This window comes from Haplochromis burtoni, unplaced genomic scaffold, assembly GCF_018398535.1.
Source record: "Haplochromis burtoni strain Fernald_Lab_line unplaced genomic scaffold, NCSU_Asbu1 Contig_37, whole genome shotgun sequence".
Lineage (NCBI taxonomy): Eukaryota > Metazoa > Chordata > Actinopteri > Cichliformes > Cichlidae > Haplochromis > Haplochromis burtoni.
The window spans coordinates 1,583,311-1,597,135 of record NW_024582398.1 but is presented as its reverse complement, the minus strand read 5'-3'; the positions used below and the strand labels follow the sequence as shown (position 1 = coordinate 1,597,135).

The following is a 13,825-nucleotide window of genomic DNA, read 5'->3' as shown; positions in this document are numbered from 1 at the left end:
AATGTCACTGGTACCGACGTCTAATAAGGCAATGACATTGTGGTTTAGCAAAACAGTTGAACTCTGATCTCTTTAATCGGTGATCTCCTCACTCCATCTATCTTATTCAAAGTATCCACAGTAACAGGCCAGCTGAAACCTATCCCAGCTGTCATTGGACAAAAAGCAGGGTTCACCTTGGACAGGTCACCAATCCATTGCAGGTCTAACACTTACAGGGACAGACAGCTACTCACGCTCACATTCACAACTACAGCCAATTTAAAATCAATTAACCTCACCTCATGAATGTCTTTGCACAATAGTAGGATGCCAGAGTACCCAGACTGAGCCCACAGAGAAAGAGAATATGCAAACCCCACACGGAAACCAGAGACGGGATTCAAACCAAAAGACTTCTTAGTGTGAGGGAGTAGTGCTGCCAATACAGTGTCTGAGTCCTTTACCCGTGCAATAAAAAAAACAATTTTTTTTTTATTAAAAAATAAATAAAAAGGTGCTCCACAGCTTCTTGTATTGCTTCATGTATTAAGTCATGTTGTGTATTGTGTATACATGACTTTTAAAGTTGAAAACTGGTTCTTCCTCTGATGCTCACTGTTAAATTGAAAACAACCATCAAAATGTGTTGTCATACCAACATTTACACAAAAACTAAACAGTTCAAAGTGTTATTCACTATTTCAATATATATTATCCCACTTTGGAAGAGAACAATGAGAGCAAATATTTAAAAGTTTGTTGCTTTTACATCTTAGAAGCAGTTGTTTTCACAGTGTGCTATTGTTATCTTGGTTATCTAAGCAATTTTCACTATGAACAGCAGAGGGCTCTGTGTAGCGTAGTCAAGCTGCTCTACTGAAGGTAAATATGGGTGTTTATCATGGTGCTTCCCGCATCAGTGCCCTCAGGTAAACTATTTTAGATGTTGATCCGTTTTCCTGTTTGCAACAAAGCACGTGAATGCATCAAAGTCTGCACTTAACGATTTGGGGGTTTTTCCCCCTGTTTGTTTGTTATCTGACCCAATTTGCACACTTAGAGGAGCGTTACACAACTCATTAAAATTCACTGCAATCCGCGAGTGTTCAGTGTCAGTAAGTTTGCAAGTTGGCACAGGTGTTTCACCCGCCCTTCCTCTATGGGGCCACAGGGATCAGAAGTCAGGATCACGCCCTCTGATTGGTCGCTCTCAGTCAGATGCTGCGGGACGTGCGTGGTGTGAATGTTTTGGGAATTTGTACTGGAGTAACCTCGGTCATGTCAGGATAGTGTGACAGTAATATCGTGCAATTTAAACCACCCCACATCACACCACAGAAGCGTGCTGAGTCATGACGTGCTGAGCCTTCACTGGTAACTTAGGTTCAGATTTTAGTAGAGCTGCAATGGGCTGACTCGAATGGATGCAATCATGCAGGACGATGACATGGATTCATAGTTAATAAAATTATGATGCCTCCAGACGCCACTCAACTGGGATTTCGAAGTTATACTACTTTAGTCCTCTCCCAGTCCCATTTAAAAATATATTCTCTGCATACTGTTAAGAAGAAAAAACACATAATCCCTATCTGCAAACACAAACTAGTTCAAACCCTGTCTACCAACAATTATAATTCTGTCATAGTGCTTTTCAGAGGAAAAATATGCTTTTATTTTACTCTGTTTTTCTTAACTATTGTTATGTTACAGAGACACATTAATAGAAAATATAATCAGACAGTATTAAGTATATGGCACAACAATGTTCAGTATTTCCAGTGTCTGTGACAATGCATTGTCTCTCTTTTTATATGTAAGAGGTGAATGCACTTGCATTTTCATTATGTCATCTGAATTAAATAGCTATTTGTTATTTTAAACACACACACATATATATATATATATATATATATATATATATATATATATATATATATAGTGTTTGTTAGTTTGTCACTGTGACCATTCTTTTGATTTAGCTTTTAGTTTTTGTTCCTAGTCTGTTAGTTTTCAGTCAGTCCCGTCTAATTCCTTGTGTTTTGTTTTGCTTCCCTTTAGTTTGAAGCTACTGTCTGTATTTGTATTTATTCCTGTCTTATTTTGGTAGTTACTCGTCTCTAGTGACTTGTGTTTAGTTTGGCTTCTACTGCCTCATTTGTCTTCAATTACTATCACCCGCATCCACTTCTGCTAATTACCCTCATGTGTATGAAAATATAAGCGTTGTCTTCCCATCAGTGTTTGCCTTTGTGTCTGCTAACCTCCCTTGTGTGTTTCTGGTTGTGTGCACTTGTGTGTCATTGGATTTCACCACTTTATTTATGAACTTTGCTTTAGACTTTTTGTACAACAGCCAGAATAAACAGATTGCTTTTTATTCACCCAGTCTGCCTCCTGTCTGTCCACGCTGTGATGATAAGAAAAAATTACAGGCAAAGTTGGAAATGCAGGTCTTTTACTCGTGTCCCTTTGGCCGGTCCATCTGAGGATCGAAATGAGCAGGGGCTGGTTTGCAATTCATGCTTCTAAATCAGGAATGGAAGATGGTGGAAAAAACAAAATAATCAAATAAAGACTGTAAAACTTCAACATTTTATTAGACTTTTTCCATAATGTCATGTGGCATTAATACACAAACAACATAATGACACTTAAGAGGTTCCAACCCTTCACTTACAGAGCAAATAAAGAACAAAGACAAAAAAAAAATGCATAAAATTGCATGATTAGATTTTGGAATCACTCTTTTGAGACACATACTCCTTAACCTCGTACAGTCTGACATGTTAAACTGGTCTCTTGTGACCACACTGGTCCTACATTCCTCTCTGGACTGTGGAAATCAGGCAGAGGCTATATTTGACTTGATCACTTATGCCAGCAGCACACTGGATGAGTTCTTTGCCACAGAAGCCCAAAGGCAACCAGGAACATGCCATTCCCCAAACCATTCCAGCTGGCTTCTTCACAGACACTCGCACTTGGTTAGGGTTATGGAGTATGATATCACTGGAGACAATTTAACACTGCGATGTCAAAAACCTTCATTTCGACATATTTTAAACTCAAAATGAAGTTGATGTACAGATGTGGTCAGAAGGGTCAATACACTCATAATGGGCATGAATGTCCTTGTATTTGAGCTTTTAAATGTTTATTTGAACAGTTAATTTTCTAAGGTGTAGTGGTTGTATAGCATATGTCTTTATTGACTTAAAAAACAATAATTGGGTGAACAAGTTTGAATTTCCTTTGGATTTTCTCTAATCCACAGGGTCAAAAGTATACATACACCCCACTAGAATCTGGCTAAATGTCTGCAAACTGCACCGTGACCAGACACTTTTGGTAGCCCTCTACCAGTTTCTTATATAATCCTAGCTGCATATTTGACTAAATGTCTTGGCAGAATTGGTAGTGGTCTTTTAAATTCGTTGGTTTTCTTCAACAGATCTGGCTTTTAAGTGTAGACCACAAGGTCGGAGCTTTGGGAAGGCCATTCCAGAAGAATAAAGTTAGCATGCTTGCCAAAATCAGTTTTGATTTGTGTTTGGTCTCAAGTTTCAACTATCTAGCTGTTAATTTGAGGTGACGTTGATAAATTTTAAGTTAATCCTGCTTGTCATTATTCTCTCCACTTTGTGCGATGTACCTATACAGCAAAACAGCCCAGAGCGTGATGCTACCACCACCATGCTTGATAGCTGGTACACTGGTCTTAGGTGTGAAAGCCTCACGTTTACTCATCCAAACATATCTCGTCGCTATGGCTAAATAGCTTAATTTTTGTCTTGTCTGACCATAAAACCTTTCTCCATAAGGCATTTTGCTCGTTCATGTGGGCATCTGAAAATTTCAGTTGAGTTTGAACCTCTCAATTTTGAAAGAGAGACTTCCTTTTTGGTCAGTACCCTTGCAGTTCATGGCCATATAAAACTGGCTTTACTGTGGACAGTCGCACTGATGTTAAAGCAGTTTCCATCTCACAGCAGGCTTGAGCCTTGGTGGTTCCTAGATTGTCCCTGAACATCCTACCCAATTTTCTTTCATCTGAGCGCAAGAGTTTAGACCAGGGGTACACTCCAGGCCCTCAAGGCCTGGAGTGTACTGCAGGTTTTAGATCTCACCCTGGGTCAGCACACATGAATCACATGATTAGTTCATTACCAGCCTCTGGAGAACTTCAGGACACATTGAGGAGGTCATTTAGTCATTTAAATCAGCTGTGTTGGATCAAGGACACATCTAAAACATGCAGGACACTGACCCTTGAGGCACCCACCCCTGGTTTACACCTTGGCAGTGGTGACACATGTGAATAACTTGTATTTACATATAGTTGTTTGAAGACACCTTTCCAACTTGTGTAAATGTTCAGTTCTACTTCTTAGATCCTGACAGTCTTGGGCTTTCATTGTTCTGATTGTTAGTCGATCCAATGAGTGCTGTCAAACAAATAATTTTTAAGAGAAACTACTAATGAGAAAGCAATAAACCCTGGCCAAGTCAAGTTAAGCAACACTGAAGCACCTTTAGCAGCACTTATTAAGATTTAAATGAGTGTATGTACATATTTGTATGTATATTTTTTAACACTATGTGGATTAAAGAAAATCCAAAATAAATTCAAATTTGTCCACCCAATTCTTAATTTATAAAGTCACTAAAATATATGCTGTACAATAATTCCACCCTGGAAAATGAAATCATTCGAAAGAGATTATTAAAAGCCCCAAATTATAATGACATTCATATCTGTGATCAGTGGATGTAAAACTCTGACCACAACTGTAGACACAGACAAGGCATTTAAATGTGTAATCCTTCATTTCCAAGAGTTAATGGACAGATTTAAGATTTGAACATAAATTATAAGATAGATTTATACATTGGGGGCGTAGCTAATACATTTCCCCCTCTCATAAATCAATTTTATTTTATTGACTATTAAATGAAGATCAGAAAGCCCAGTGGCTTCTGGTAATCTTACAAAACCCAAAATATAAATTTTACCATGACGTGAAAGAGAGGAAATCACCAATTACTCACTTTCGAGGTTAAATCTATATCGCTGAGACTAAATCTCTTCAATGAGTGCTTAAGGTGTTACTTATTATTTCTCTGTTACTTTAGTGAAGGATTTCAAGATAAAAGACAGCAGTAACAACAACGAGAAGCATTTTAACTCCATAAGACGTCCTTATGGAGTTAAAATCTTGAAAACCAATTCAAAATATCCAGGAAATGTTTAGAAATCACAGGCGTATTTAGCTTCGTTCCTGACACCAACTACAAAACCATTCTGAAAGCGAGAACTAAGTATGTGTAAACCAAAATGTCTCATGGAACTACTCTAAATGTTTGGCATGCACAGCGCAAATTTATTTAGAATCATAAAACCCAAAGACACAGAGAGTGAAAACAGAAATAAATGAGCAACAACTGTTAATGGAATTACAAGTGTATTGAAAATATTGTGAATTTATTTCAGATTTTTAATACAGTAGACATTATCAGACTGAAAACAGCTCGACCCCTCTCTCTCCTCATTAGGAAAACGCTGCTTTTGGTGCTCTGGCCAGCCGGCGTTGTTGTAATAGTATATAATGTCATCTGTTTTGGTAAGTGCTCTAATGATGTCCTCACGACAGCACCTTTGTTTTAAGTTTTTATGCCGAGATGCTGTGATAAGTTGAGAGAAGCTGGCACCATCCATCTATCAGGGCCCAAGTTAAAGCTAAAGTGCGAGACCTTTGGATAGTAATTAATTTACATTCACGGAGCTGGGTAAGCCTAATGGATAAATCTGTTTAGTCAAATTAAAGGATTAAATATCAAATATAGCATTAGCTCAGGAAGCCCAAACAAGATGATCCACTGATATACATCTAACTTACAAATACATGGATCTTAAAGCCAGTTTTCAGTTGCCGTCTCTACAACAAGCAACCTACTTCCACCCAGCTCCTTTTTCATACTTTTGCAATTGATGGGTGCTCCATTTTATACTGGGAGTCTTACTGCTGCTCCGCCTGCTTTCGGCTTTCACCACCCATGGCATAGCTACAATGACAAAGCAATGGTGGAAAACCCTATGAAAGCCAATGCGTTCATGGGCAGGATCACAATCTCAAAAAAAGGAAGAAGTGATCAACGGCTAGGGCAACACCGATCGCCACAACTGCTCTCACATCCATAAAAGGGAAGCAAAAGTTTCGCACTGCAGCTTTAAACCTCACGATGTAACATTCTCGCCAGCTTTTCATTTTGTACCGGACTCTTTTACGCTTAAATCCTATCCTCCGTTTGCATGTACATTTCCTCAGTGTTGCCATGCTACGTTTGCCTAAAATTAAACATGATTTTAGGAGAAAAACAATGTTCCACTCAGTGTAAACACGGAACTCAGAAGTCAAATTTGTTTTGCGGTACTCGAGCATTTTTGACTCAACTGACAGGAAGCGAAGGAATGGATGCAAGTCATAAGGCATTAGGTTGATCCTGACTCTTAAGAACAAATGAACAATTGCTCCAGTTTTCAGATTTTTTTTAAAGATATATTTTTACAAGGCTGTCAGCCAAATATTGGAATGCAGAAATATTTTTATCAGGTTCGAACAATATTTTCTTTTGCTTTTTTTTTTTTGAAAGTCGATAAGAAAGAAAAAACAATTAAACACATAAATAATCTACGCATTCCACACATCAGAATCAAAGATTAACATGAACACTGATGCACCTAAAATTCTGAAATAACGACCTTTGTAGCACATCAAAGGGAAACCAGACCCTGTTCGGAAATCAACGCGGCGCCAACGGTTCTGATGATCCAAAGCGATGCAGCTCCACAGTACGTTACAAAAATAGACGCAGTTCTGCCTTCACAGTCACCGACACAACACCTCACTACAACACCTACTACAGTATATCGCCATGCATGGGTGACATGTTGTTTTGTAACGCCAGAACTGCCACATGACTGGCTGCTACACCTATCAGGGAGCTCTATGCTGCAGATGTTTAAGGACAAAATAGTCACACGAGTTGGATAAAATCAGTTAAGCAAAAAGCCGCTCATGCCACAATGTTAAAAAAAAAAACAACTCCAACAATCATGTTATGCAAAGAGGCGACTTAGTGTGCTCTAGTGGACCACAGAGATGGTTGTAAAAATGTTGTCATTTGACACGCTCTTGGCACTAATGATATATTCATCCAGCACCCAAAAACTCCGTGAAATTTTTTATCTTTCTAAGGTAAAGTTACAATTCTCATTAACTGCTTACGCTAAGGGGCAGTTTCATTCTAATGTTAAACAAATTCCCTATATTATCGCGAGAAAACTCCGTCCAATTATTGCACAGCTAATCTTTTTCAAAGTGCTTGAACTTTTCTCAATAGATATCCAGTGTAGATTTCTGCTAAAGGCAACCACAGTGTTGCACCCTGCAGGTTGTGTAAAGCTTTGGCCTACTGGTTGTCAGAATGCTCAGGCTAATAGGAAGGTCTGGGTTCCCTCAGTATTCTCTCATATTTCATTAAAGCAAGCATTTTATTTCTTTATTTTTTTTTTTTTTTGCAAAAAGCAAAACAAACATGAGCTCTCACCTCTTCATTTCAAATCTAAACTGCTCAGAAATTAAATCTATTTATGAGAACAGTTGAAAACTTGTTGTAAACTACAATAAAGGCAACACTCTTGAATCAGTAATGTACCTTAACAGTTAAAATGTTACTCCATATTTAAGTGCTCCACTCCTTGTCAGTTTTGAAGAATAATTAATTCATACTTACATAAAAATGATCGGCTACATAACTGATCTTGCATGAAGAATGCACACCAAAAGTGGCAAAACAGCGGAAAATGGAGGTGACTTTTAAAATGCATCTAATTCAAATCTGAAACATCTTTTTTTTTCCATCTTGAATAATTTGTTTAGTTACAGCTACAAAAACCACAAAAACAAGCAAAAATGTGGTCAAGGCCCTTATAAAGCTGACTTTAATCCTCAGAGAATGAGAAATGTATAGCTGTCAAAGGACTGTGGAATTTCTTCTTATCGGTCGTTTTGCCTTGAAGCTGACCACAGTTTAGCGATCTTAGCCACTGCGGTCTCCGGTGCGCTGTATCCGGGCCAGGACTAGCTCACGGGACACCTTCTTGCGGTCTTTGGCCAGGCCCAAGAAACACATGAAGTCGATGAAACAAGTGGTAAGGTTCAACTTGCAGCCAAACTCGCTGGTTGCATAGTCATATGGGAACGTGTGGTGATAGTTGTGAAATCCCTCACCTGCAAAGCACAGGAAACAGGAATGAACGATTCGTTAAAAAAACATGTAAAACTGGATTTCAGTCAAAAGCCGTCTTTGCAACGCGTTCCATGTTTTCAGTTTTCAGTCTTTAAAAGAAAAAGAAGATTCTTCAACTGTTTCGCTGCTGGGATCTGTGTTTACAGGTAACCTGTGGTGTTGTCACAGGTTTTGGGTGGTTCGATACCACTGGCTGTGATGTCATTACTGCTGCTCCCACCTGTCTGCTTTTCCCACCTGTAAAGTCACCTGAGCCGCGCTTCCCTCCTTTCCATTCTCTAATCATTCCCTGCAGTATTTATAATCCCACCTTACCCACTTTTCAGATCGTCCCTGAGCTTTGTCGGTGTTTGCCTGCTTATGAGGTGTACTACAAACAAAAAAAAAAAAAAAAAAAAAGGCTGTCAAACCGGAATTCTAATGTTTATAAGTTCGGTTTCATTCTTCTCCTGATGATATTCCCTAGATGCAAACCTGCTTCAGCCAAACCATGGTAATGCCACACAACTAGAGAGTAAAGACGCAGTAGCACATAAGTCCTTTTTAAACTAATACTGCAGCCAGCAATTCTGAGCTTTGAAAACGTATTGATCTATTGAACAACCCGACCAATATATCAACCGCCGATCTATCAGCCAATATTTGCTATTTGGCTGATAAGGAAAAAGAAGGGACAAGGGGAAACACCCTTCAATCATGAGTGGTGATCTTACATAGTTTGTCCACCTGAAACTCAATTTCCCTGTTGGCTACAAACATAACCAGCTGATTAGAGCAGAGCTCAGTGTATAAACAAGAAATTTACAATTACATTTATTTCCGTTGTCATATTATCTTAGTAAATAACTAGACTAGGCCTATACTATACTAAAACTATACCTAAAAGCACATCTTCATCATCATGTTATCTCAAGCTGAAAGTTGGAAAGCTCTCATGTGCTGCTGCCAACGGTACACACTGAGAGACAGCGAAATAAATGTTTCAGCCAGCAGTGCTCTATTTTTATTCCTCCATGACCTTTTTGGCTCGAGTTTAGTAGGTAGTCCTTGATTAGCTAGATAACGTTCCTTTTATAGCTGTATGCACAAAGCCTGATGAAGAAAGACTGGGTTACCCAAAAATGTTGATAACAGCGTTTTTTTATACCCTTTATCTTTATCTTATCCTATTTTAGTGTGTGTCCAGCCAGCTAATGCAACTAAAGCTTGGCCATGTGGACCTTGCCTAAAGGTTGTAGAACGTCTTGTTCTACAACCTTGTGAAACATTTTTCCCCCTGAAGAAAAACTTGTTTTGCAACCACGTAGCTTTGTAGTGATTTTGTGTCTTCCAGGCTTTGACTGTTAGGAGTTTATATGGTTTTATGCACATAAATTCTACATTTAAATTCTGATAAATTCTTTATGAAAAACTGATCAAGAGATTGGCATTGGCCTTGTTCACCAATATAAAATGATAGTCAGTGTCGGACAGCTAACTGCTGCATTAATTCAGTTTTGCACTGACTAATTGTTTGAACCTGGTGTGATGAGCTGACAGCTTTTAAAACTGTTCAGTTATTTAAAGGAAAAGCAATACTACAAAACAAAAAAAATATTGGAATTGACTAAAATGCTTTAAATGTTAATATCATCTGAGAATTGCACAGCAGTTGCATCCCTAAAATAAACAATTCAGAAGCAACTGCAGGAACAATGACAGACTGTGGTGGTATATTGGTGACATCGTGTGATGTTCCCTAACAAAAGACGACTTTCTTCACTGCATAATCATTACCAAAGATACAGCTGCTAAATTGTGCCTCTTCTAAAACTAGACTTAACTTGCTATGGGGTGAATAGCTGGGTGCCATCTTAGAATATCCAGCTCTTTTGATATATCTATCGGGTGCTCTTTGTCACTGCACTGCTGACTCCTACTGGTTGAACAAGGTGCATGCATAGTGAGGGGAGGAGGTGGACAAAGTGGTAATCAGGTAAAAATCATTAATAAAATAGGTTCAAATCAAGTATGTACTTTTTGTTTTTAAACATTTTATCCACCATTTAGCACATCTGGTAAATAAAATGTTTACATGGGCCTGTAAAAGTCGTTCCTTTTGTTTTAGTTCAATTCAGTCCAATTCAAGTTCGTTTATATAGCGCGAAATCACAGCAACAGCCGCCTCACGGCGCTTTATACTGCAAGGTAATGACCCTGCAGTATTAAGGAGGCATTCCCAACAATCGGAAGATCCCCTATGAGCAAGCTGTCGGCGACGGTGGGAAGGAAAAACTCGCTTTTAACAGGAAACCTCCGGAAGAACCAGGGGGAAACGGGGAGCCACGTGCCACGACCGTTTGCGAGGTGAGGGGACAGAGAAAAGAAAAAAGAGAAAGCATAGGAAGACAGGGCAAAACAGAAACTATGGGGGAGAGAGAGATGATAATCACTGGTTAGCAAATTTGTTTAAGCATAATTGGATGATTTGACTTTTACTGCACTGAACACTTGACGCAACTGTGCAGTCAAATAAAAGCAAAACGAGGGCATGTATCGTGTACAATGTAATTACATTTGCTCTGAAGGTGACGCTATACCGAAGTAACAAACTTACATTAAAAATCTGGCTTTTCTTCTTCAATTTTACTTAAAAAATACTTAAAAATATCCCTATACAAGCATTCGCTGTCCTGTGCTGTACATTCTGGTGTGTAATTTCTGCCATGAGCATGTGTTGGGGTGTTGTTCATACCTATAGCACTGAAAGTGACAAACTTGTTCTCTCTGGGGTTGATGTTCTTGTCATAGGGCCTGTTTCCCCACATGTGGGCAGCGCTGTTGACCAGCCAGGTAGCGTTCAGCACCAAGGTGTACCTAAGCAGAGTTGGGACGAAGTAGGCCACCCACAGAGACTCCCCCCACAGGTACCAAGGCACGATTGTTGGGATAATAAAGCACATGACCAGCACGGAGAGCTTGTAATACCTGTTGAGGAGATAGCGAGAGTAGGTATCAGCAAAAAACAAATTATTTAAATACAAAAACTCTGTTTGCCAGATAAGAAAATGCTCACTTTTTTTCCCTTTATTTCCACTTGACCTATTTTCCATTCAGGCCTGCTCTCCGTGAATCTTACGTTAGTAATTGTCATCTTGTTAAACCAGAATGACTAACACAGCTTGCCATTATGAAAACATCTCCACAGCAGTACTCTAACATTTACTTATATTTATAGAAACTGCAACACTACTGTCTTGCTATTTGCACTCATTGCACTTTGTTTTTTTTAGCAACTAGATGCAGTGTGAAGTCTGAACCTTAATCATGCCACTTACTTCCTCTGAAACATGACAACTTTGTCTGTTAGCAGGTCGGTGAGCTCCAGCTTGCGTCCTTTCTCGATCACATCAGGGTGTTTGCGCACCAACAGCCAGCCGATATGAGAAAAGAAAAAGCCACGGACGGCATTGTGAGGGTCGGCGTCTGTTTCCGAGTATTTGTGGTGAACCCTGTGGTCTCGAGCCCATTCAAAGATATCATTCTGTGGTTTGGAATTAAGACCAAGATTATGCACACTGTTGACACAGCACGGTACTTATAGTGAAACAAAAGCTGCTATTATCTTGGCTCCAGGTCATAAGTGTGTGTTTGTATACTAAAAAGATGTGTCAGCAGAACAGTCATTTTTGCTTGCCTGAAATGCCATGGAGTTAGCTACACCGAGGAAAATCCTTAAAGGTAATGCAGCCTTGTAGGATCTGTGACTCCACAGGCGATGCGCTCCTGCAGTGACTCCTAACGCACTTATCAAAAAACAAAGTACAGCTGTGGAAAGAAACACATGGGCAAATTAGTTTGACCTACTTTTGTGCTCATGTCAACAGCACTTTGTTGCACAGATGCTGCACACTGCAGTGTTTGTGCATTATTTTCTGCACAATTGCACTGTTATTGTTAGGGCTGGGAAGAACATCCAGCAACAAGTGACAGATCACGAGACAGATGCGTTTCTGTTTTTTCCCCCCAAATAGCATAAATTGTTAAAGCACTAGAGTATTTGTTTACCACAATCTTTATCAATTTGATCCAAAAGGCTCTTCGGGATTTGATTAGATTTTGTGCACAATTTCCAGCGGAAATTGCAAATTTCCCGCAGGTCACCTGGTTAGCACTGGCCTGTCTGTTTCCCAAGGAGATTACAGTGTAAAGCTGTGTCCTTTACAGTGTAAAAGAAGCCAAATCTAATAATAAAAACATTTCATGGTTGAGTTCATGAAAGACTAAAAGCTAAAAGAGTTGTGACACAGCAGTGAAGAAACTGTATAAATAAAGTGCAGTTTATGCTAATTATCCAGCTATTCTTCATTTGTCTACTTGACCTTTATTTTTAAAAAAAACTGATATTAAGGAGGCCAGTTTATTTTCCTGACAGCCCAGCTTAAAGGTACGTGCTGTGACATGTAATCTCTGATGACTTTATTCCTGATCTATAATCCTCCATCTCCATGAAGGATGCTGGGAGGATCACAAATATATGCAGCCGCCTATTTGCATTCACCACCGGCGAGAAAAGCAGGGCGCGCTGCTGACATAACAGCTGTTGATTTGATAAAATATGATTTCCACTAAATAAGTAAACAAAACCAACATGCAAAAAAGGAGAAAAGGGGGTGTAAAAGGCAATTTTCTTTTCGCACTTACACCAAAGCAAGGTCAAACGAGATGCTGAAGGTACGACGAACACGCCGTACAAGGCTCCTATGTGCAACAGAGTCATCAGTATGACATTTTTCCATACGATGATCCGGGGAGGTTTTGGGCCCTCTTTCTCTTTGTACGTGTGATCAAACGCGTCTTCTCTGGCGCTCTCTGGAAGAACATCCCCGTTGCTGGACTTGCGCTGCTGCTGCTTGTTCTCTAACGCCTCCGCCTCCGTCATTGTGGCAGCGGTGCTGTGATGCTGTGAGCGGCAAACAGAGGAGAGAAGTCAGTCGCCTCGGCGCTTTTTGTGTGTAATGGAGGCTGTTTTGTCAATATGTTAATTAATTTTGTGCTGACTAGCCCCGGCAGGCTAGCTGCTTGCTGGCTGGCGCTGTCGGAGGATGAAGAGGAAGACGGTAGCGACGATGCTGACTTATAAAGCGGTAACGCGACGCTCCAACGCGCCAAAAAAAACCCTGATGAAACACCTGTGGGAGGGAAAATTTTTACTCAATAACTCACCGAAGATAGGCAGAAGGGCAGAAACGAGATAAACGGAGGACAGTCTGCTTGACCCAAAATTACAGTAACCCAGAAAAGGGAGAGTGATAGCTCCGCAATGAGAACTAGAACTCGTGGTGTGGCCGACCAATGAGCGCTCGCCTGTCGCCTCTTGCTCGGGCTCTGATTGGCTGTTTGTTTATCTGCTGTTCACCTTTTATTCATTCTCCGGTTTGCCAGATGTATATTTGCCACCTTTGGAGACTAGCCGATCTTGTTGCTGTCTAGACATGCACAAACATTGAACCGTGTAACCGTTTTCCTTTTGAAATCACGCGTGGACTGA

General features: G+C 39.8%; 1 protein-coding gene across 2 annotated transcripts; it reads right to left on the bottom strand.

Annotated features, from left to right (window-relative positions):
* Positions 1 to 2,565: 2,565 nt before the first annotated feature.
* scd (stearoyl-CoA desaturase (delta-9-desaturase)) lies at positions 2,566 to 13,637 on the bottom strand. 2 transcript variants are annotated; one of them, XM_005919561.2, is made up of 6 exons: positions 13,501 to 13,637; positions 12,979 to 13,237; positions 11,972 to 12,102; positions 11,613 to 11,818; positions 11,030 to 11,262; positions 2,566 to 8,276 (listed from the first exon to the last, which is right to left on the bottom strand). In XM_005919561.2, exons 2-6 carry the CDS (start codon positions 13,214 to 13,216, stop codon positions 8,086 to 8,088), a joined length of 999 nt encoding a protein of 332 aa, XP_005919623.1. In that variant the 5' UTR covers positions 13,217 to 13,237; positions 13,501 to 13,637; the 3' UTR covers positions 2,566 to 8,085. The 2 variants fall into 2 exon arrangements, with proteins under 2 accessions (XP_005919623.1, XP_042075672.1); XM_042219738.1 differs by lacking the exon at positions 13,501 to 13,637 and having other exon boundaries at positions 12,979 to 13,440.
* Positions 13,638 to 13,825: the final 188 nt, after the last annotated feature.